This window comes from Lepus europaeus, chromosome 7 (genome assembly GCF_033115175.1).
Source record: "Lepus europaeus isolate LE1 chromosome 7, mLepTim1.pri, whole genome shotgun sequence".
NCBI classification, from domain to species: Eukaryota; Metazoa; Chordata; class Mammalia; order Lagomorpha; family Leporidae; genus Lepus; species Lepus europaeus.
Window position 1 is genome coordinate 51,258,703 of NC_084833.1, and position 24,389 is coordinate 51,283,091.

At 44.5% G+C, this 24,389-nt stretch overlaps 1 protein-coding gene across 1 annotated transcript in view; it reads right to left on the bottom strand.

Annotated features, from left to right (window-relative positions):
* Positions 1–24,389, bottom strand: part of SPON1 (spondin 1) — a 312,833-nt gene that overhangs the window by 276,178 nt on the left and 12,266 nt on the right. The window contains exon 2 of the mRNA XM_062196460.1: positions 17,284–17,390. Within this exon, the coding sequence (XP_062052444.1) occupies positions 17,284–17,390 (107 nt within the window). The remainder of the gene's footprint in view (positions 1–17,283; positions 17,391–24,389) is intronic.

A 24,389-nucleotide genomic window follows, 5' to 3' on the forward strand; every position in this document is an offset into this window, starting at 1 on the left:
ATATTTTCAGACAAGGAAATTGAGGTTAGAAAGGTTAAAGTCACCCAGGTAGCAAGAGTATAATACGGATTCATATCCACACTGCCTACATTGAAAAGCCCAGTCTTCATTTATTGTGTATCTCTGCCTAGAGTCTAGAATATCAAAGTGGGCAACAGTTGTTTAAATGATGCTTGAACGGGAGTCATTAACATGCAGGTGGCACTCAAAGCCATAGCAATGGGAGAGCTGGACTCAGAGGGTAGAGGGAGGACAGAAAAGGTCACAGGACAAAGTTTGGGGGAGCACAACTTTCAGAAAAGTGGGCTCCATCAAGGCAATTTTGTCTCCCCAAAGACATGTGACAACAATTGATAACTGTAGGTTGTCAAAACTGGTGGGAGGCGGGGTGCTACTGGCCTCTAGTGGGCGGAGGCCAGAGATGCTGTTAAATACAATACACAGAACAGCTGCCAACAACAAAGAATAATCTGACTCCAACTGTCAGTAAGGGATGAGTTTGAGAAACAAAAATTTAGAGGTCAAGGAAAGGAGAGAAGCATATCCAGGCACATCCAGAAACAGAAAGAAAACAAATAAATAAAACCAGGAAGACAAGAGAGGAAAATGTTTAAGGAAATGGGGAGTAGTCAGCTCTTGTGAGATGATGTGCAAGATGATGATGGAATCTCCTTTGACAAAATAGAAGCTACTGAAGAAACTGTCAGGAGCCATTCTGGTGGAGTGATGGGGCTAAATCCAGGCTGGTGTGGATTGAGACGTGGGGAGGGCAGGGGCTCTGGCACACTGATTAAGATGCCACTTGTGATTCCCACAAACCATTATCACAGTGTCTAGCCTTGAGGCCTGGCTCTGCTTCCAATTTCAGCTCCCCATTAATGCATCCTGAAGGGCAGCAGATAAGGACTTAATACTGGGTCCTTGCCAACCATGAGAGAGATCCAGGTGGAGTGCCTGCCTCCTGGCCTCAGTCTGACCCAGCCCTGGTTTGTTGTAGTCATTTGAGGAGTGAACTAGTGGATGGAAAATATCTCTGTGTCTTTCAAATAAAATAAAGATAAATGATTTTTTAAAAAGTGGAAGGACAATGAATAAGTAGGGGAAAATGTGTAGGCACAACTTTATTGAGATGCTTGGCTCTGAAGAGAAGCCAGGGAATGAGGTAGTGGTTGGAGGAGATGTGGGGTTCTAGGACCTTTTTTAAAAAAGATTTATTTATTTATTTGAAAGTCAGAGTTACACGAAGCTGGATTGGAAGTGGAGGCCGGCACTGCAGGCAGCAGCTTTACCCATTACACCAAAGTGTTGGCCCCATAGGACCATTTTTAATGACAAGTAGATATTTGAAGCCCTGCCCTCCTTGCCAGCAAGGTCAAGCTTTCAACAACTCTCCCAGCAGTGCCCTGGTTCTGTTTCCTCTCGGCTGGATGCCTGTGCCTTCCTGTTTTCCACTGTACCCCCAGGTTTGCCAGCTCTAGGAAAATGCACCATTCACTTGACTCCTGAAGCTAGCTCTTGGGAGTTGATGGAGAAAGTTACAAATCCAGCCTGAAGATCCCTGACCCCTGGCTTCCCAGGAGGAGTACATTTTAAGCTTGGTCTGTCTGTTGCTAGGCAGTACACTTGTCCATCTCTCATGAACTCCCTACCACCTTCCTGCTGGACTTATTTCCAGCCGGTCCTCATCTTCTCAGTCCTCAGCCTGTCCTCTCTCCTCTGCCTACTTGAAAAGCATTTGTGAGCATGTTTCAGGGCAGGCTCTGATCAATATGCTTGTGCATGTCTCTGCAAGGGGCATGTTTCATGCCTCTGCGAGGCATCTGGATCAGACCCTCAGGGGTGCAGGGTCAGGACGGGCATTTGGCCTGGCAGTTCAGACATCTGTTAGGATGCTCACATCCTACGTTGCAGTGCCTCGGTCCAATCCTTGTCTCAGGCTCCTGATTCCAACTTCTTGCTTATGTGGATTCTGGGAGGCAGGGGTGACGGCTCTGGTAGTTTGGTTCCTGCTGTCTACTTCAGAGACCTGGATTGAATTGCTGGCTCCCAACCTTGGCCCTCTGGCCATTGCAGTCGCTTGGGAAGTGAACCAGCAGATTGGAGCTCTTGCTGTCTGTCTCTCTCTTCATCTCAAATAAACAAATATACAATTTAAAGTAAGTGAAAATAAACTTTAAAAATGCAAGGAGCTCAACTCCTCACCTGCTTTGTTGCACAGAATCAAATTGGTGCATTATACACAAGTACCTAGGAGAGTAGTGCTCACTACAATTTGAAACTCACAGTTATAGTTTATTTATTCTTCTCAATAATTCTGTGAGGGAAAGATTATTATGGAAGTCAGAATTTTAGGGAAGAAATCCTGTGGGAGTGCTCTCACTTCTCTTATTACTCGCCGTCCAAGGTTGTGTACTTTCAACAGTTTTCCTTGCCTTTTTCCTGTCTCAAGAAAGATGTCCCCATTCTGCCCCCAATCAAGACTAAGTCCTCCCGAGAGGATTGTTTCTGATTCATCCCATTCTTTCCTCTTCTGGAATTTTTAATTATCACTTAATAAATGATGATGATGGTGATAACACTGGTAGTTATGATGGCTACCATTTATTGATCAATTACTATGACCCAACTCCTTACTATGATAGCTTTTCTTCTGCTACTCTTGAAATACTTATTCTATTCCTTCTTCTCTTTGTCTGGTACTCCCATGACATACATGCATACATATTTTGTAATTTCCCCACATTCTTGAATACTGTGTTTTGTGCTTCTCAATTTTTTGCTTTGTATTTCAGATTGGAAATTTTCTGTTGCCACATCTTCAGGCTCAGCGATTTTCACATCAGCTGTGCACGGCCTGCTGGTGAGCTCATCAAAGACTCTGTTCGTGTCTGTTCCAGTGGTTTTGATTTCTGGTGTTTCCTTTGATTTTTTTTCTCAGAGTTTGAAATTCCTTGTTTACCATCTGTTCTTGCATGCTGTCCATTTTTTGCCATTATATCCTTAGCATATTAATCATAATTACTTTAAATTCCTGCTGTGATAATTCCCAAATCCCTGCCATATCTGAGTCTGATTCTTCCTTGACACTGTGTGTGTGTGTGTGTGCGCGCGCCCGCCTGCCTCCTTGTGTGACAGCAAACCACAGTGATGCCATCTTGAATCTCACTCTCTCAGAAGGAAGCTGACATCTGTCAGCCTAAGTGACCCCACTTTCCAGCCATAAAGTTTCAATGCTATCAGGGACCTTTCTGATAAGGTGGGACAGCCCAGCAAGTTGCCCAAGGCACTATTTCTACAGAATAGTGTAGGAATGCGGGAACACAAGTTCCATCGCCCTGTGACTTGTAAAGCATAAAGCCTTGTCTGCTCTACTGTTCTTGCTGAAGCTTGGCTGGGGAGGCCTGGAACCCCATTTGTGAGCTGTCCTAATAAACTCTTTAATTTTCACAAGGAGCTTCCTTCTTCATTTTTTGATCTCAGGATTCCTGCTCAATTCTAGGGACGTAGCACACTCTGCCCGGTAACACTACACTCACACAACTGGACTTTTGGTTAAAAGCTAGACATGATCTATAGGGTAATAGGAACTGAGACAAATAAGCCTTTAGTGTGAGGCTTTATGTTTACCCGACTAAATGTTCCGTTGTGTTTCAAGTTGTTGTAGTAATAAATGTCAGAGCTTTTGATTTCTTCTGGTGTCTTTATTTGTGTCTACCTTGCTGTCTAGATTTTCCAGGAAACTCCTTCTTAAATAGCTTGTTCCTTGCCACTCCACTGTCATTATACTAGAGCCCTGTGGATCTGGTGGTAAGATATTGGGAAGGGGAAGCAGTCCATAATTTTATAAATAAATTCCGGACTTTATTGGACCACAGTCTCTCAACTATGACCTTCAGACGACCTTCATTCTCTACTTGCATGAGACAGGCAGGCTAGAGGGGCCTAGATTTGACTATCTGTCTCACAGGTCAGATAGGGCTTTCGTAAAGTAGTTTCCCTTGATGGTAAACCCCTGCTACAGGAAACAATCTGGGCTCTGGGCGGGTTTTGGAATGGTTGCTTCTCCTCTTTTCATGCCTGAAGCAGGAGGGAATTTTTCTCTAATCTTCACTGCAGGAATCACTGGAGATAAAATTCCCAAAAATGCTGGGGTCCTGGGGTGGTTCTTGTAAGACTGGGCTCCCAGGGGTTTAACAGTCAAACCAGTTCATACTCTGTCCCTGTTCATCAAAGACCATTTAATCCAGTTTCCAGCAGCTTCTGCTCCTAATAAGCTGTGATTCTCACTATGCACCTGCCTTTCAAATCCCCTCTCCCCACCTTGTTTGCCTGGAGATTTCATACCTCTCCTGGAAAGAATTAGAGTTGTTGATTTTCAGTTTTTCAACTTATTGGCTATTAGGACAGAAATGATGACTTCTGAATTTTTCACACATCGTAGAGGGAACTGAAGGCCTCACTTAATTTTTAAAACTCTATGAGTTAGTAGAAGTCCAAATGGACAGCCAAAGAAACTGAAGCAAGTTAAATTAAGTGTTCTGGGGCCAGTGCTGTGGCATAGCAGGTAAAGCCACTGCCTGCAGTGCCAGCATCCCATATGTGCACCCATTCAAGTCCTGGCTGCTTTACTTCCAATCCAGCTCTGCTATGGCCTGGGAAAGCAGTAGAAGATGGCCCAAGGCCTTGGGCTCCTGCACCTGCAAGGGAGATCCAGAAGCAGCTCTGGGCTCCTGGCTTCAGATCAGCGCAGTTCTGGCCATTGTGGCCAATGGGGAGTGAACCAGCGGATGGAAGACCTCTCTCTCTCTCTCTCTTTCTCTGCCTCTCTGTATCTCTGCCTTTCAAATAAATAAATAAATCTTTAAAAAAAATTTAAGTGTTCCAAGCTTATGCTGTTGATGAGGGACAGAGTGGCTGTGTTGTCACAAATGACAAAAGGAGACTGGGATTCAGGGAATTTCTCCACTAGGGCCAGAAGGACAGGTGCACAAGGATAGGCTGATCTGAAAAGAGGCCAGCAGGTGCTCGGGCATGCATGTATTATACATGGATTTGTGTGTGTGCACTGTGTATGCTTTAGTGTGCATGTAAGTATTTAGATTGATCCATGTAAAGAGGCCGTGGGGATGTCAGCTTGCATTGGGAAGAAACAGACTAAGTGGGTATCAGAATCCTTGTTTTTACTATAAGTTATATCATTTCATTGTCAAAAAAACACCCTTGCTTTTTAGGCTGATTTTTAAAGGTATGCCTAATATGTTGGCAGCTACTTATTAAACGCTCAGCACCAGGCACTGTTCCAGTGCTGAAAGGGTACTGTGGTGGACAAAATAATGTCTCCACACTCATGAAGTTCACATCACTGTGACAGGAAGGAGCTAACAACAAGCAAACACATCACATGTCAAGTGATGGCAAAACAAGGGTATTGCTTTATAAAATATGCTCAGACATGGACTCTCTGAACAATGACATTTGAGCTTGGAAGAAGAGAGGGAGCTGGCCTTATGGATAGCTGGGAGGGGAGCATGCCTCCAAGGGTAAGGGGAAATGCAGAGCCTTTGAGGCATAAATCAATGGCTGAGGAGGATACTGGCTCATTGCCACTGTGACGACTTAAAGCAAGGAGGTCAGTGATTAACTGTGTTGGATAAAAGATGCCAACTCCAGAAGAATCTCACAATGTAGGGGAGATGGACCAAGTTGACTAATTCATCAGAGCAAAAATTTCATGTCTTGAGCTTCATCCCGCAGACATATAGCGTATGAACAAGATTTGTGAGACCTGGTTTTGTAACCACGTGGTGGATGGATATGAACTTTCCCCAGCCAACACCTTGATTTGCTGAACATGGAGGACTGTAGGACACAAGGAACCAGTAGGAGCAAATTGAAGGGAGAGTCCTATATCCAAGGGGCTCCTACTCAAAGTACTACTAGGGCAGATGAAAAAGACGTGACATAGGACTACATAGCGAGAGCCTAAAAACTCTTTGATCCAGAAACTTGGGACCCCATTCTGTGGAAATGACTGAAAATATAGAAACACAATGTGTATAAGGGCAGAGATTTTTGTCTGTTTTATCATAGATATATGCTCAGAACCTAGAACATGCCTTATGCATAGTAGGCTCATTTATTTAGCCATAAATAAATAAAAAGTGTTTTCTTTATAAATGTGTATTGCTGAAACATTTATAATTTTTTAAAATTATCTAAATAATATACAATAAGTTACTATTTCAGTAAACAATGATCCATTCACACTTTGAATTCAACTCATTAACTGTTTGCAGAGGCAGAATCAGCACCTAGCCCATGAAGTGACGCTACTTGGAAAGGAAGTTCATCACTCTCTACTTGGAAAGGAAGTTCATCTCATTTGCAAGGGGAAGGAATTACAAGGCCACACAAGGACTTATTGGCATTAAAAAAAAAAAAACCCTTACTTAATAGATAAAACAGATAAAAGTTCTTTCTGGCAATAAAAGTTATATATGGTCAGCTAAACAATTGTGTAACATATTGGAGAAAATGATTTCCAGACCTTTAGAGAATAAATGTGGGAGCATTTTTTCCCATGTAAATGTGAGACCAACTCATGGCAGCAAACCTGTGGGTAGGGACTGAAATTCCAGCAGCAGTCATCCATCAATTTGGAAAACGTTTATCAACTGGCCAGCGTGCCAGGCTGTGGTGAGGCCGTGGGAAGACAGAGATGGCCTCAGCCCAGCTTTTTGCATCTGCAGAATCTTGTAGGGCACGGGGATTTAACACATCAGGGCAACACAATGCGTGAAGAACTGGAGCAAAGCGTGTGCCAAGAGTTTAGGAGCAAGACACACACGTCAGGAAAGCAGGGGAGATGTATTTGAAAGGCTGGGACCTGGTGCACAAAGGGGCTGGGGAGGGGGAAACCAAGCATGACCCTGAGAACATACTAGAAGGTTTTTTAGGGGATTGACTAGTGGATTTCTGTCTTGGACTCTCCCATATATCTGCCCCTGGAGCTACAAGAGATGTAGAATAGAAAAAACAACACAGCTCTCAGACAGCTTAGTCCCTGCTCAATGCCCTCGACTGGCCCTGTGGCCTTGGTCCGACTTCTAATCCCTTGGTATCACCTTGTAAGCCAATGAGGATAACAAGAATGCCTACCCCAAGAGGAGGGGCGGGAGTCTGAGTCTGATGGGAGATTAACACACACATTCATGTGACAGCTATCTACTGAACTTGGTGTGTTAGGCACTGCACCCAGCACTGTGTGGGGCGTGAAGAAACAGACAGTCCCTGCTGCTGTGGCCTCCAGCTGAGGGGAGAGGATTGAAGGGATGCAGTGAGGCCAGCATTGGGATGCGGCATGTTAGGCTATCACCTGCGACGCCCGCATCCCATATGGGTGCTGGTTTGAGTCCTGGTTGCGTCACTTCCCATCCAGCTCCCTGCTAATGCGCCTGAGAAAGCAGCAGAAAATGGCCCAAGTGCTTGGGCCCCTGGCACCCACATAAGAGACACAGGCTCCTGGTTTCCCCCTGGCCCAGTCCCGGTTCTTGTGGCCATTTGGGGAGTGAACCAGCGGATGGAAGATCAATCTCTCTCTCACCATCGCTCTTTCTGTAACTCTGCCTTTCAAATAAATAAATACATCTTTTTTTTTTTTTTTTTTGGAAAAAAAAAACTTAAAAAATAAAGTACTGAGGCAACTGGACTAGTATCTGGAGGTGACAGGTGTGGTTTCCTCTGTGCCTGTACTCCCAGGGCAGAATCTTTCAAGGCAAGCAATCCCCTAGAACTCACTTCCAATGAGTTTTGGATATCATGTATCTGGTAATGTTTTAAGTATCCATTTTACTTTAAAGCCCTCCCAATCATTTTACAATGAAGACTGAACTAGAGAAGTGTCTCTGAGAGTCTCAGAGACAACCACTAGACAGCTAAGTCAGCGAACAAGAGGCTCAACCCTGCTGCTTGGCAGTCAGTGGGCGTTCCCATTTACAGAGGGATGGAGCTTTGCCTCTGGCTCAGAAGGGAGAGACACTGATTAAGGGTTCATTATGTCCAGGTACCATGTTAGGAATTGGATGTCATTTCATTTTGATCATGCCTATCTTATAAATGAAGGAACTAACATTGAGAGAAATTAAGCAACTTCTCACATCACCTAGTAGAGGCAGAATTTGAATCCAGGTCAGATGATTCCAAAACCCACAGTCTTTCTATGTACCTACTGTGTATTTTAAATAGCAAAACTGGGCAAGAACTGGAAAAGTAGTCAACCACTTTGATACAGGCAGGCGGATAGGATAAAATCTATTAGATTTGTAAACTGGAGACCACACCCTCCATCACACCCCTGTGTGATCTCATGCCCCTACCTGACCTCACTTTTAAGCCCACCTGCCAATCAGATTACGTAACCACTCCCCTTTTGGAGTAGATAAAAGGCCTGGAACACAGTGGGCCCTCCCCTTGTTGCCCTTGTTGGCGCAAGCCTTTCAGGGCATATGGCCTTCAGGCAGCCGGCTCTCTGCTTTCCGCCTGCACACTTGCTCCATGTGGCTCCCGGCCTGCTCTCTGCCCTGGTATGGACCCAACGTAGCTTCTAGACTTCTTTCTCACCTAAATAAAGCCCTCACTTTCCTGTGCATTTCTATCACTGGATAAAAAGCTTACAATCTTACCATGCTGGCTATTTGAGTCAGTATTCAGAATTCTTCTCTGGGCCGGCGAGAGAGAGTGAACCAACGGGAGGAAGATTTTTCTCTGTGTCTCTCCCTCTCACTGTCTGTAACTCTACATCTCAAATAAAATAAATTTTTAAAAAATCTTTAAAAAAAAAGTAAAGAAAAAACTGAACCATCTATTTTACCCAATAATAGAGGAATGGTTGAATAGCTTATAGTTCAACAATATGACGGACTATTATAAAGCCATTAAAATCATGTCATGAAATAACATGTAATTTTAATTATGTCAAATATGCTCATAAGTTAATGTTCATAACAAATAAGATGGGACCCTAATATAGTATGATTTCAATATTTTGTAGAAAAATTATGTATATATATATTATTGTTATTTCTTTCTCTGTATTTTTTCAATACAAAGCACAGCTGTGCTCTGCTGAGAGGAGGAGTGAGTAAACCTCAGACGGCTGGCACATGGACCCAGGGCCTCCTTGCTTGGAAGTAGGAGCACATTTTACCTGTTCTGGGAGCCCAGGGCCACGGAAGCTCGAGGACTCAGCATCCATCCGGCACTGACCCTGCGCGCTGCTTCTCACACTGCCTACAGATGATTTTCGCATTGGCAATTTTCAGAAAGAAAACCAAGTGTCAAGTCAGAGGCACCAACTGCTTTTTCAAATGCATTCTTTCAATGGTTCTTTTAGCATCACAGCCCCCCACAGGCACTGTAGCCGCCTGAGCTCCTGCAGGGAAGGGGCAGGCCCAGCAGGGTTCATTTTGGCACCTATTTATCCAAGAACAATTTGCATCCTTGCGTACTTGTCAAAGAAGAGATGGGGAAACCTTCACACGTGGCAGGTTTCAAAGGAGACATGTGTGGAAGGAAAGCTTAGAGTGGTCTTCACCTCCACCCTGGCTGCTTGCAAATGTCCCCACCTGGAGAGATGGCTCAAGGGTTACAGTCTCTGCAATGTTGTTTGGCTTCCCAGACCGGCACACACTGCCTACTTCCTGAGAATGACTGGTTCCTTACTTACACATATGCAGCAAGTATAGTGCCTGGCATGCTGCAGTGGTTGCTTTGGTACGGGTCTCTTTATAACACATGCAGGAGATGATAGTATTTCCATAGAATAGAGGAGCCCCTTTAATATTTGAGAAAGCAAATAAAGAGTGTCTCCTGTAACCTGCTTGTGATTCGCTAGTCTATATGGCGTACCAGTGTTGGGAGGCTATACTGTAGACTTTGACCTCCTGATACCAGGGACCATGTCTGATTTACTCATGTCCATATGCTCCAAGTCTAGTACGTTGTGTTTCACATAGTTGGTAATTAGCGTCCTTGTTAATTCACTCTTGGTACATATTTGTTGAGTGTCCACCATGCACCATGCAGAGCATTAGTTGTTAGAAATACAATAGAGAGGGGCTGATATTGTAGCACCATGGGTTAAGCAGCCACTTGGGATGCCTACACCCCATATCAGAGTGTTGGTTCAAGTTTGAACTGGCTCTTTCATTTCTGATCCAATTTCCTGCTAATGCACCTGGGAAGCAGCAGATGATGGCCCAAGTGCTTAGATCCCTGCCACTCATATGGGAGATCAGGATGGAGTTCCTGGTTCCTGGCTTGGGCCTATTCCAGCGAATGGAAGCTAGCTCACACACTCTCTCTCTCTCTCTCTCTCTCTCTCTCTTTTCCTCTCTCTCTCTCTCTCCCTCCTTCCCTCTCTCTCTCTCTTATTCTGCCTTTCAAGTAAATAAATAAATTAGTTAATTCTTTAAAAAGTAAAATACAAAAGTGAATAAATAGAAGGGCTTTGCCCTATAATTTGGAAAGGCAGAGTAATATTAAACAACTGATCCTACAAATAATCATAAATTGTATAACTACTTTGAAGGAAAAGTACAGGGTGCTATGAAGGCCAGGGAAACATTTGACTGAGCAAATGAATGAAAGAAAACACTGTGTATTTTATTTCAGTGTTCATTCACTAGAAAAGTACACTCTATAGAGAAAGAACAGGCTGTGGTGGGGTCTCTCGGGATGGGTTAAGAATCTCATGAGAAAACCTAACTCCTGTGCCATGCTCCCAGGATGTATCCTAAGACCTCATTCGTGTTCTGTGGTCCTATCTCAGCGATGAACGTTCTAGGGTATTTTTATTGTTTGTTGCTTAATGTGCTATCATAAATCTAAATCTCATTGTGCACTTCAGCAATGAGTTATTTGGCTCTAGGTCAGTGAGTTTTTCTGTTCCTCCATAGCTTCCCCGTCATCTGCCCGAATCCAATGATGCCCAATTCAGATCTCAAATGCATGTTTCCCTATTTGTTATCAGGTGTGGCTCCCACGGGGGAGTGGCCACTTACAGGTTGTTGAAAGGAGCTCTAGGCGGAATTCTTTGGGATGGGTGGAGATGAGATGGAAATCACCTGAATAATGTACACCACACATAAATAACAAAAATGTCCATGTTCTTTGCATTTATGCAAATAATTACTTCTGGGAATCTATGCTAGCAAATTAATACCAAATAAGGAAAAAGTCTTATGCAAGAAATTGTTTTTACTCCAGTATTTATAACAGTGAGTGGCAGGTTTAAAAATCCTAGTATCTTATAAGGGGCATGAAGAAGCTTAGGTTAGTGTAACAGAGGCAAGTTTTCCAATACAAGCAAAGGGAATTCCTGAAAACAGGATTGCAATAGCATTTTATTTTTAGAAAACTATGTCAAAACTCCTTTTACATTCGAAATTTTTTTGATAGGTTCTAATTCTAACATGGCTCAGAATCCATTAGGTGCTAATAAATCTTCATTGTTAGTGAAGAGACTACAAAAAATAGTTTAAAAACAGGTGATAAAGAATAAAGGAGAATTCATTATTAAAAGATAGCTGTTGTATGGTATTGATGGAGATCTTCTTACGCAAACAGGCCTTTATTGTGAGACTTTCTACCTTTGATTGGCAGATTATTTTCGAAACTAATTGATGCCTATAAGACTTAGATTAAAAATAAAGGAAAGCAATGATATTGTAGATTGGCAGTTGGAATTTTCATGCAAATGCAGTGCTTAAAAATCTGTCCATAAATATCTTTGTGCCTCCTGTGTGCCAGGCGTAGTTGCTGCTGCAGATACAGAATTGTTAGGAACATTTGGTCTTGTTACACTAGCCTAAGCTTAATCATGCCCCTTATAAGTCATCAGGAACTTTTAATCTGCTACTCAGTATTACAAGTAATGGAGTAAAAGAAGTTTCTTGCATAAAACTTTTCCTTGTTTAGTAGTAATTTGGGAGGATAGATACAGGCACTTTTATAGTCTTAGTGTATGGTCGCAAACAGAACAGGTGAAAATCCCACCTTGTGGAGCCTCCAGTTCAGACAATGAGCAAATAGCAAGAGGAATAGATGGCGTGTGAAGCAGCAATAACGCAATGGGAGACAACAGAGGTGGGCAGAGGATGGGGAATCTGGCTTAAGGATGGGAGGAGGAATGGCCAGGGCAGGCCTCCCTGGGAAAGGGACATCCGAGCAGAGACCTAAGGGACGTGCAACAGTGAGTCTAGTGATTGACTTGGCTGGGCCTCAGCATTCCAGGGAACAGTTAGGTTTTAGTAATACAATTTTTATGGCTTGGTGGGTTTCTTTTGTACTGGGCAGCCCGGTCCCTGAATTCCTTGCCACTCGCTCGCATTCACCATGAGTGCACCCAGCTGGCTCATACAAAGAGATTCCAGGTCTCCTCTCTGGCAGCCAGAGTGGACACCCTAGCAGGTGCCAAGGCTGCTACCCTGAAACCACTGCTGGGGCCATAGGAGGTGAGGCTGTGACCCCTGTGCTCCCCTGTTCCAGGAAGCTTCACTGTCCCCCCACTAAGTCTAACGAGGTAGGAGGGCAGCACTAAAGCTTGCCTTCGTTCAGCTTATGTTGCTGTTTATGTTCTCCATGTAAGGGCTCATTCATTTAGAAACAAGTCACTTTTAGAGCTAGACATGTAAGCTTTAATCAAATCTAAAGAGTGTTAGAGGGACAGCCCTGTGATGTAGCAGGTTAAGCCTCTACCTGTGATGCCGGCATCCCATATGGGCACTGGTTTGTGTCCTGGCTGCCCCTCTTCCAATCCAGCTCCCTGCTAATGCACCTGGGAAAGCAGTGGAAGATGACCCAAGTGCTTGGGCCCCTGCACTCATGTGGGAGACCTGGGGGAAGCTCCTGGCTCCTGGCTTCAAATCAGCCCAGCTCCAGCTGTTGTGGCCATTTTGGGGAGTGAACCAGCGAATGGAAGACATCTCTCTGTCTTTCCCTCTCTGTGGATCTGCCTCTCAAGTGTATAAGTAAATATTTTATAAATATATATTTATATACTTAATTATTTATATATTCATATATAAAATACTCTTTATATGCTACAAGAGTGAGCAGGCTAATGCACATACAGCACATGGCACAGAGACTGCGGCACAGGAAAGTCTCAGTAGGCCCTTACTTTTCCATTTAATGGGTACACATGACAAGGCAGTGTGCACAGCAGGTACAAGCAGGGGCCCAGGGCCAGAGCAGACTGTGTGGTTAGACGGGGCCTGGGTTTGAAACCAGCCTATCACTTAGAGCTGGGTGGTCTTAGGACAGTTACTTAGGTATTCTGCACTACAGGTTCCTCATCTGTAGGACACAGGATAATACTTGCCTCACTGTGCTGCTTTGAGGATTAAATCCCTTACTACATGTAAATTGCTGAGAACAATATTGGCACCCATGCACTGTACCTAACTGTTAGTGCTCACGATTCCTGGATGCTAGACATTTCCATATTCTTGGCCACTGCGATCCACTAGGCTGGTGGAAACAGTGCCAGGATAGACAGGAATATATGAGATGTGTTGACGTGATGATGGAGTGTGTCTCGGTGGATAGGCCGGTTCTGTCTCAGAACAACCATGCTTCTCAAATCTGAGCGTGCCTCTGGTTCATCCTGAGGATCTGTCAAAACAGGTTGCAGCAACACCCCACCTTCAAGTCTCTTAGTAAGACTTTGCTTTTCTAACCAACTCTCAGGTGGTACCAATACTGCTGGCTCAGGGACCAGACTCTGAAAACCATAGCCATGTACACAACAGGGTGCTAGGGATGAGCGTGTGAAACAGGTGGGTGATGCCAAAGCTTGGGACATCTGTACCCTATGGTGGAGCACCTGGTTTGAGTGCCACTACTCTGCTCCTAATCCAGCTTCCTGCTAATGAGCACTCTGAGAGGCAGCAGGTGATGGCTCAAGTATGTGGGTCCCTGCCACTCATGTGGGAGGCCTGGATGGAGTTCTGGATTCCCAGCGTCAGCCTGGCCCAGCCTGGCTCTTGTGGGCATTTGGAGAGAGAATCGGTTACTGGAAGATAGAGCGCGCTCTCGCTTGCTCTCTCTCTCTCTCTCTCTGCCTTTTAAATAAATTTTAAAAAATTAAAACCAAAAGAAAGGATAGCAGAAGCTCCAAGGGAGGGAAGAAGGAACAACACATGAAGAGACAGGAGCTTCTACACAGTCCTGAACAGTAACAGACCAAGTAGCCGCCACTGGCAGTATGAGTCTTTTGCTCATTCATTCCTTTAGGAAGTATCCACTCACAGCCCACCGTGGGTGGGATCCTGTATTCACCAAAGACATGGATTAAGCTGGACAGAGCAACGGTGAGTCAGAGAGGGTGAGCAACTTAGAAAAGTATGGAAAAAAAAGAAAAAAGCCATGGCTTCCCCAGATCTGACTCTAAGCATTGTTTTCTTTTGTGGTAGAACATAATAACATAAAATCTACTGTTTTGACCAGTTTTTCATCTTTAAATTTTAGACTAAAATGTAATAAACAGTCAATATTAGATCTAAGGGAGGCATAGGCTCCAATACAATCAATGGACAGATCTTCCAGACAAAAATCAACAAAGGAACATCAGAGTAAACTACCTATAATCCAAACAGACATAACAGACATTAACAGGGCATTCCATCAATAGCTACAGAGCACACATTCCCCTTATGAGCACATGGAACATTCTTATTTTTTGAGATTTATTTATTTATTTGAGAGGCACAGTTACAGAGAGAGGGAGAGACAGAGAGGTCTTCCATCTGCTGGTTCACTCCCCAAATGGTGGCAACGGCCAGAGCTGGGCAGATCAGAAGCCAGGAGCTTCTTCCAGGTCTTTCATGTGGGCGACTATTTTTTAAAAAAGATTTACTTATTTATTTAAAAGGCATAGTGACAGAGAGAAAGAGGCGAGAGAGAGAGAGAGAGAGAGAGAGATCGATCTTACATCTGCTCATCAGTCAGGGTTAGGCCAGGCTAACGCTGAGCTTGGAACTCTATCCTGGTCTCCCATGTGGGTGGCAGAATCCCAAGTACTTAGGCCATCAGCTACTACCTCCAGGCACACTGTGGGAAGCTGGACAGGATGCACAGAGCAGCCTGGACTCACATTAGCCCTCTACTACAGGAGGGCATCACCAGTGATGGCTTAACCCTCTGCACCATAACACCATCCCCTATTTTGAGCCTTTTTCCGTGTATGGTTTGGTGGCATTAGCCACAGTCACACTGTTGGATAAGTCACTGCCATCCATCTCCAGACCTTCCCTCATCTTCCCAAACTGAAGCTCTCCACCCCCAACAATGATATTCCATTTCCTTCCCCCTGAGCCCTCAGCAGCAACAATTCCACTTTGACTGTTTAAGGAACCTCATATAAGTGGATCATATAATATTTGTGCTTTTGCAACCAGTTTATTTCACTTAGCTTAATGTCCTCAAGGTTCATCTATGTGGTAGCACGTGTCAGACTGCCTTCCTTTTAAAGGCTAAATAATATTCCACTGTGTGTGTGTGTGTGTGTGTTAGCAAGGCTGCTGGGAACATGGTTGTACAAATGTCTATTCATGTCCCTTCTTTCAATGCTTTGCGGTAAGCACCATTATGAAGTAGGTAAGTTTCGTGTTGGTGAGGTTCAGTTCACAGTCCCCTACCCCCAACTTTTTCCTTCTTAGAACTTCACTCCTGTCACTCAGGCACCCTAGTATCTCATTTGCTGGAGTCTGATAAATGGCCCACACCTCCAGGTCAACAACCATCACAAGGCCAGGAGGGTCATATTTTAATACCTTCTAGGCTGCAAGTGTGCATGGATCTTCCTTCTCCTATTGTGGTAACCTCAATGATACACTATCCACATGCACCTGCACCAAGAGCCTGTTCAGTAGAGTAGGGAAGTCACAGTTTCTGGAATCAGCCCCCATGATGGAGAGATCTGGCTGTTCTGTTCAACACCCACTTGGACGAGTGATTCAATGTCTCCAGTTACAATTTGCCTATCTGAATAATGGTGATAATAGTTCCTATGTACTAGTGCTGTTTGGAGAATTCAACCCAGATAAGGTAAATGAATTAAGATAAGATTCAGCTAAGATAAGGTAAAGGACTTAGCATGGTACCTGGCATAGGGTAAGTACACTACAAATATTGGCTGCTGTTACTATTATCATTGGGTCACTTTTCCAGGTACATGCCAAGAAGTGCCTTGCCATAGAAAGGCATTGCAATGAGCATGAAGTGAATAATCTCCCAGCAACCCAGACAAGAGAAATTCTTTCTTAATTGCAAGGTTCAAAATCATAACATGGGTACCAGAGATCAAAATGACACCCCTGGATGGGGAACATATTTTGGGCTAGGGTCCTCCACAGAGCCCACACATCGCACCAAGTCCCCAGCAGCCAGCTGTGAGTGTCAGGGTTCTTCCTCAGATTTTTTTTTCCTTCTGAGTTTGCAAATACCAGATTAAAGTGAACTGCCGAACAATGGAAATTGGAAGTGAGAAACACTTAAAGCACATTTGGCCAGGCCCCCTCCGAGGAAGGCTCCAATCCTTCCAGGATATGTTCTAAGCCTCTGAAAGGGGATGATGGTCCCGCCACTTCCCTTAGAAGAACATTCCACGGTGAAATATGACTCGCTGTCAGGGCCCTAGCCTTTGAGAGTCCCTTTCTTCTCCTGACCCACTTTTGCCTTGCCGTGCCCTTTTGTGCAAAGTCAAACGAAGCCTCCCCTTGAGGGTGCTCGGCGCGGACTGACATTTAAAGACCATTACCACCTCCTAAACTCGGCCCTGTTCATTTAGCCAAGCAAAGCATGTTTAATTCTTTTAATCTTCCCTCATAAATCAGTCTCTACATTCCCGTAATAGTCCTTCTCCTGTGCCTTGAACTCCCTCCAGTCTGGCTGTCCTGAGCTCTCCTTCTGTTTACTCTTGAGAATTACCAGTCAATCACAGAATGCCTGCCTGGGTTCCAAGTGCTCCCACCACCACGCCGGGCTGCTGCTGCCCGTGGGGACTTGGACCTGCTGGCCTAAAGCAAGCTCTGCCTGGTGGCTTATGCCTCTCCGATGTGTATCCCGCATCTACTGCCTACTCCATTATGGGACCTGCAGATGGACCTGGCCATGTGGCCAGTGGCCACGGGGCACAAGCAACCCTCAGACACACCCATACTTTCCTGGCTTCTACATACAGGGCCAAGGAGGGCCACTGGATAAGTGCAGGTGGGGTCTTACCTGGAAGGTCCCAGCATGGTCTTCTTCCTTATCGCCCTCTCTATTCTCCTTGAGGGCAATCAATGTGAATCCTCGAAAGTAGGAAGGGGGAGCAGCAGAGAGAGTCACTGTGGAGAGAGAAGAAAGGAGGTAATAAGCATGGGAGCCAATTGTGTTCCACTCGTCCAAAGGGCCGGATGTGAGTTCTCCACCAACATCCCAAACCTGAGGGCCGAGGAGACAGCAGCAGTGCACAGCAGCTCACTCCGTTCAGTGCAGACCCTTGGCCCCTGTCGCCCGGCTCCCTCTTCATTTCAGTACCTGCTAAATGCCTGCAGGAACTGCTATCTCACTGGGAAATTGTTGAACCAAGCAGGGCTGTGGGGAGTTCTCTCCCAATAACCACAGTCGATAAAGACTGTGCCGGAAATGCCAACCCTGACAATGTCTAAGTCTACACTTGCATTAGATTGGCTCAAGAGAAAGCCAGCTCTTCACAGTCCAAACTCCTGTAGGACGCCCTTTGTGGCACACACGGGGTGCCTGTGCATCCTCCAAAACACATTTTCTTTTTCTAGTGGAAACTCAGCTAAGCCACATTCCCAGTTAGGTCTGGTTGTGTCCACATTCTGGCCGTAAAAGCATAGGCAGACACGACGCGTGCCGTCTCCAAGCCCAGCCCATACAAACTTTCCATCTGATTCCCCATGCCAGCTTCTCACCTCTACCTGCTGAATGTATGGGATCCTCAAAAGGATGCCCCAGGGGAAGGAAAATGGAGCCACAGATGGAGGGAAATTGGCCTCTGAATAACCACACAGAGTATTACCCACTGACGAGAAACAACCATAAGGCACCATGCATGAACTGGAAATAAGCTTACATTGTTGACGGTATTTACAGCAGCCGGCATGGCGACTTTGTTACATTCTTCCTTCTATACTCACCGGAGAACTACTTTTCCACTGAAATCTAGCTCGAGGGCCTTCTCAGCAAGGCAATAATGGCCATCCCTTGCTTTGTATGCCCAACCTCCTGAGATGGAAATCTCTTATCACCACTTTTCTGCAGCAATTTTGCAATTTTCTGGTGACTTGTCTTCACCCCTGGGCTTGAGCTAATGCAGGAGAAGGGCTGGGTTTCCATTCTTTTGTGTCCTTAGCCCTTAGCACAGAGATGGGTATCTAACAGGTGTTCAAGTCAAGCTTCTTGAAATGTACGTAAGTGAAAGTTATACTTCTTTAATGCTTGCATGCATCAAAGTGTTAGAATTCCGGACTTTAGGTGGGGAGATACAGACAATTAGAACTTCAAGGATCCTGCCTCTCCTCTGATTTCATGAACAGAAAACCAAGGGACAAAGAGATCAACAGACATATCCAAGGTAATAAGAGCAACTTAGGGTCAGGCATGGAAGCCTTCGTTCCCCAGTTTGCCACTCTGCTCATGGCTTCACACACTGGACACATCCATCATGAGCTTGACCTTCTACAAATATTGGCCGATTATTAGGTTTTTAAATGTTAAAAATCAATTCATTTGACACACAATATTTGTGTGATTATGATAAACAACCACCTGCTGGGGAGGAGCATTTAGTCCTCCAAGTTCCTTAAGGTAGCTTCAGTCCTGAAAATGAAGCACCCCAAAATTCCAAAACATAAAACCACTCTCTTAGTTAATGCAGTTGTGATCCATGGGCCACCATCACAATGCTATCACGGGGAGGAAGTTTAAAACACAAAGGGTATAAATGCTGTGCCAAGAGTGGTCAGTCCATCCCACCAAAGTAAAGGTGCATTCTGATCTTCTATGGATGTCTATAAAAGGTTAGCTAGGAAGTAATGGAGAAAGAATGAGAAACAAACACAATAAAGCAGAGTAATGAAAGTGCGGTGCTCAGCACTGCCCAGCAGAAAAGGATCTTTGCACTGTCACTAGACGGAGCTGGGTCTCCGAGGGACAGACAGACAAGCGGGCCCCCAAGCAGTCTGAGGCTCTCATGGTAGGGGTCAGGTGACCTTTTAAAGCCATTATGCACAATCCTGGAGGAGGAGAGACAGAGAGCAGAGCAGCGGACCCTAGGGAGCTGCTCCACCCGTATTTCCTCCAATCCCTTTTAACTCTGTGAATGTAACCCTGTGGCTGGTGTGCCTATGTTTCCGAGGGCCAGTGCCTGTGGCTCTTTCCTGGACGACCGTCCTCAGGTTACTTTGTTATTTTTTAAAGATTCATTTATTTATTTGAAAGGCAGAGTTACAGAGAGAGAGAGAGAGAGAGAGAGAGAGAGAGAGAAAGCCTTCCATCCACTGGTTCACTCCTCAGATGGCCACAATGGCGGGAGCTGTGCTGAACCGAAGCCAGGAGTCAGGAGCTTCTTCCAGGTCTCCCACACGGGTACAGGGGCCCAAGGACTTGGGGCATCTTTTACTGCTTTCCCAGGCCATAGCAGAGAGCTGGATCGGAAGAGGAGCAGCTGTGACTCGAACTGGTACCCATATGGGATGCCGGCACTGCAGGCGACGGCTTTACTCTCTACACCACAGTGCTGGCCCCCTCAGGTTACTTTAATAAGAAAGGCCCAACTCCATTCCTTCAGGTGAAGACAACTGTGAAGGGTACTTTACCCTCCCATATGGCTGGGATTAGACAGGAAGTTCCCTGCAGGATCTTCTGGGACCACGGGCTGCCAGGGGGCTTCGTCTGTCTCCTCAACTTTCCCCATGGCTGCTATCCCCTGAGAGCACTGGCTGAATACATGGCTCATCTGAAACTTTGTGTTGTGAGTTATGTGTCCCCTCTCTGCCCCTCTCCCTTCCCCCATTTGTTGAAGCCCTAAACTGAAATTCCTCTGAATGGAACCTTATATGGCAATAGGGTCTCTTGCAGATGTAATTAGTTACGATGAGGTCGCACTGGCTAAGGGTGGGCCCTGTATCCAATATGACTAGTGTCCTTCAAAGAAGAGATGCAGAGACACAGGGTTAAATGCCATGTGATGACAGAGGTAGAGATTGAGGTGATGTTTCTATAAGCCAAGGAATGCCAAGGATGGTTGGTCAGCCATCAGAAGTCACCAGAGACATAGAGCAGTCTCTCCCCACCAACCCCTCCAGAAGGAACCAACATAGATGCCACTTTCATCTCCGACTTCTAGCCTCCCGAACTGTGGGAGAGTTGGTTTCTGCTGCTTTAAGCCACTGGTGTGTGTTAACATGTACAGCAGTCCCAGGAAGTGAAAACAGACAGTTTCTGGGGAACCCAACCTCAGATGGACAATCGATCCCCGCTGCACATGGCTGGCCTCCAGGACAAAGCTCAGACTCCATGGGCCGGAAGGACCTCAGACTCTGCTGTCTCTCAAGCTCCACTGGCCACATTCTCATTCCCCTGCTGCATACGTTCAGTTCTGGGCATCGCTCCTGGCGGTGTCTGGAAAGTCATTACCATTCCCCCCTTCATGCGCCACATGGACAAGGAGAGTGTTTGACCTCCTCCATCCCTGGCAAGTTTCTTGAGAAGCTAGCTCAATTTTCACCTGTTGTGTGATGTTACCTCTGACTTCCCTTAAAGACCTGGGTGCTCTTTCTTGTGGTTCCTGTTGAGATGGAAGATACCAACATAACAGGCAAAATAACACCATGTACTTCAAGGCGTCAGAGCAAGGAATTACTGAACTGATGCATGTCAAGTCCTTACAGTCATGCCTGGGCACATAACAGGTACTCAGTAAACATTTGCTCTTGTTATTACCACAGGACACTGTTTTGTCTTTATATGTTTGTTTACACATTTGCTAGTCCTTCAAGGGCAAAACCCACCTTTGACTCCTCTCAACGATTAGCAGAGTTGATGTGCAATTAAACTTACTGAATAATGTTCATGGACTGGTGACTCAGCATGATTAAGGCTGTCCATTCTCCTCACATTGATCTATAGATTTAGTGTGATGTAAATTAAAAATCCCAGCATGATTTTTTTTGTGTGAGATATTGACAAGTTGGTTCTAAAATTGATGTGGCAACACAGGGGTCAAGGCTCTACAAGACAATCTCGAGAAAGAAGTACAAAATTGGAGGGCTTACACTGCCACCCATCAAGACCTATGCAGCTCTAGAAATGAAGCCAGTGTACTACAGCAAGGGAAGCAAAATGAGCTGGTTGAACAGTTTGCTGCTCAGAAAAGTTGCACAAATATATGGCAACTCAATTTATGATAAAGGATGTACCACAAAGGGAAAAATATGATATTTTCAATAAGGGGGGGGGGGCAGGACAACTGGGTAGGCCACATAGAAAAGGTTGGATCCTGGCCCTTAGCTCAGATCATAAACAAAACAAATCGCACACAGGTTGTAGAGCTAAATGTGAAAAGTAAAGCAATACAGTTTTTAGAAGAACGCATAGGATAAAATGTGAATGACCTTGAAGTAGAAAAGATGTTTAAAAATACAACTGAAAGACGCACTGACAATAAAGAAGATATATAAATGCAGATGATATTAAACTTTGGCTCATTAAAAGACTCCATTAAGAGTGAAAAAGCAAGTCACAGTGTGAAAGAAAATATCCATAACCACATGACCTACAATTGACTTGTATCCAAAATATATTAAGAACTCTTTTGGATCAATAAGAAAAAGACAGGCAATCCAAAAGACTAAAATAGGCAAAACATATGAACCAAAACTTATGAACCTTCACAAAAGAAGGTATCCAAATGGCCAATAAAAATGAAAAGGTTCTTAACTTCATTAGTCAACACAGGAAATAAAAATTGAATCCACAGTAAAATGCTGCATATCTACCAGATTGCCTACATTTAAAAGAATTAACAATATAAAACGCTGGAACTTCCACAAACCATTGATGAAATTACCAAACTGTGAAAATTAGCAAACTGCTAGAAAATTTTTTAATCAAATCTTTTAAAATATGTATGTATTTAGTTTCAGCTAATTAAAAGCCAGAGTGACACAGGGACAGAGAAAGAGAGGGAAACAAAGAGAGAAAGGGAGAGATAAGAGATAGAAATAGAGATTTTCCATGTGCTGGTTCACTCTCCAAATGGCTGCAACAGCCAGGGCTTGACCAAACTCAAACTCCATCTGGGTTGCCCATATGGGTGGCAGGGATCCCTCATTGAGCCATCATCTGCTGCCTTCCCATAATGCATTTGCAGGAAGCTGGATCAGAAGTAGAGTAGCCAGGACTCCAACCAGGCGCTCCAATGTGGGATACAGGTACAGGCTGTACCACTGTACACACTGTACACCACTGTACCACAATACCCACCAACACAGGAAAATTCTTTGGCAGTATTTACTGAAGCTGCGTGTACACTACCTTATGACCAAGCAAAGCCACTCCACGAATCAACAGAGATGTAAGCACATTTGCACTGAAGGATATCTCTAAGAATGTTTTCAGTAGCATTATTTGTAGCAGCACTCAACTGGAAACACTCCAGTGTCCATCAGCGGTAGATATACAAATTGTGACATGTTCATATAACGGAATGCTTTATCGTAATGAAATGAACAAATTACATAATCCTGAGTGAAAGCAGACAGACATAAAAGAATCCAAATGGCATGAGGAAATTTATATAAAATTCAAAACAGGTAAAATAATCTATAGTCCCCCAGATCAGGTGAGTGGTCATATAAGGAGTGCAATTTGGATGGGGCACAAGAGGGGTTAGTGGGACTGCTGGTCCTGTTCTGTTTCCATTTTCAAAGATTGTCTTTTATCTATTATTTAAAAGGTGAAAATATAGAGACAAATCTGTCCACTGGTTCAGTTCCCCAATGACTGCAATAGCCAGAGCTGGGCTGGGGTGATGCCAGAAACCCAGAACTTAACCTAGGTCTCCCACTTGGTTGGCAGAGACCCATCTACTTGAGTCATCACCTGCTGCATCCCAGGGCGCTCATTAGTAGGGAAGCTGGAATCGGGAGTGGAGCTAGGACTCAACCCCAGGCACTCAGGTAAGGGATGCCCTAAGCATGGTATTCACAGCTGTACTCAACGCCCACTCTATCTGCTCTGTATCTTGTTCTGGGTTCTGGTTACACAGGTACATTCAACCGTTATAAACTGTATGAGTGTGAACTTATCTTTGTGTAGATTATATTTTGAGAAAAGATGATTAAAATTGCTCTTTGAATGACAAATATCCTTTTTTAAAAACAATTATGCAATGCACTTAAACAGCTAATCATAAACTCAGCTTCCCAGAATGCTACTTTCCTGTACATTCTAGAAAACTAAGGTTTTACCCTATCTCATTAAAGACAACACACGAGACAGATGCTCTGGAAGCAGAACTCCTTGGAAAGTTTCAATTCATAATTATCACTGGTGATGATGTTATTACACAGTGTAATTTGAGGGGAGAGAGAAGACCCTATTCCTCCAGAGAACCCCATTATATGACTTCCTCCTGAAAGGCACAAGTGTACAGCATGTTCTGAGTCCCAGAAACAACTGAGGATGACTGCTTGGCAATAAATAATAGAATCTTCCCTCTAATGACTCCTCCCAAGTGCCTCCCAAGAGAGGCCATTAAGAGATCCAAGAAAGTCAAGAAAAATGCTTACAAAGGATTTAAAAAAAGAAAGACCATTCAGAGCTATCCTGTGAGCACATACAGAGACCTGATTAAGAGCAAAGATTTAGGATTAGAAACCTAGAGCTCATGCTTATTAATTATGTGACCTCTGGCAAGTTACCTAACCTTCCTGTTTCTTCATTTTTAAAGAGATGTTAGTTCCATTGCCTTTCATATAGGAATGCAGAATGGATTAAATCTGCATTTAGCACAATGCTTGGCACATATAAAGGATTCCAGAGCTGTGGCAGATGATGGTGTTAGTGACGATGATGTCATTGGCAGTGGTGACGATGACACTGGAGGAGAAGATGATGATGAAAATGTTGACTATGATGATGAGGGTCGTGAGGCTTGGAAGGATGATTCACCAACAGCAAGTTTCAAAGAGTTGGCCCTTAGGGAAAACGATTGAACGTCCAAAGAAAAATCTAGTAGACACCAAAGAAGGACCACTGGGGAGACTGCAAACGAGATAAATGTTTTTGGGGTGTTCCTTCCAGGGCCAGTTTAC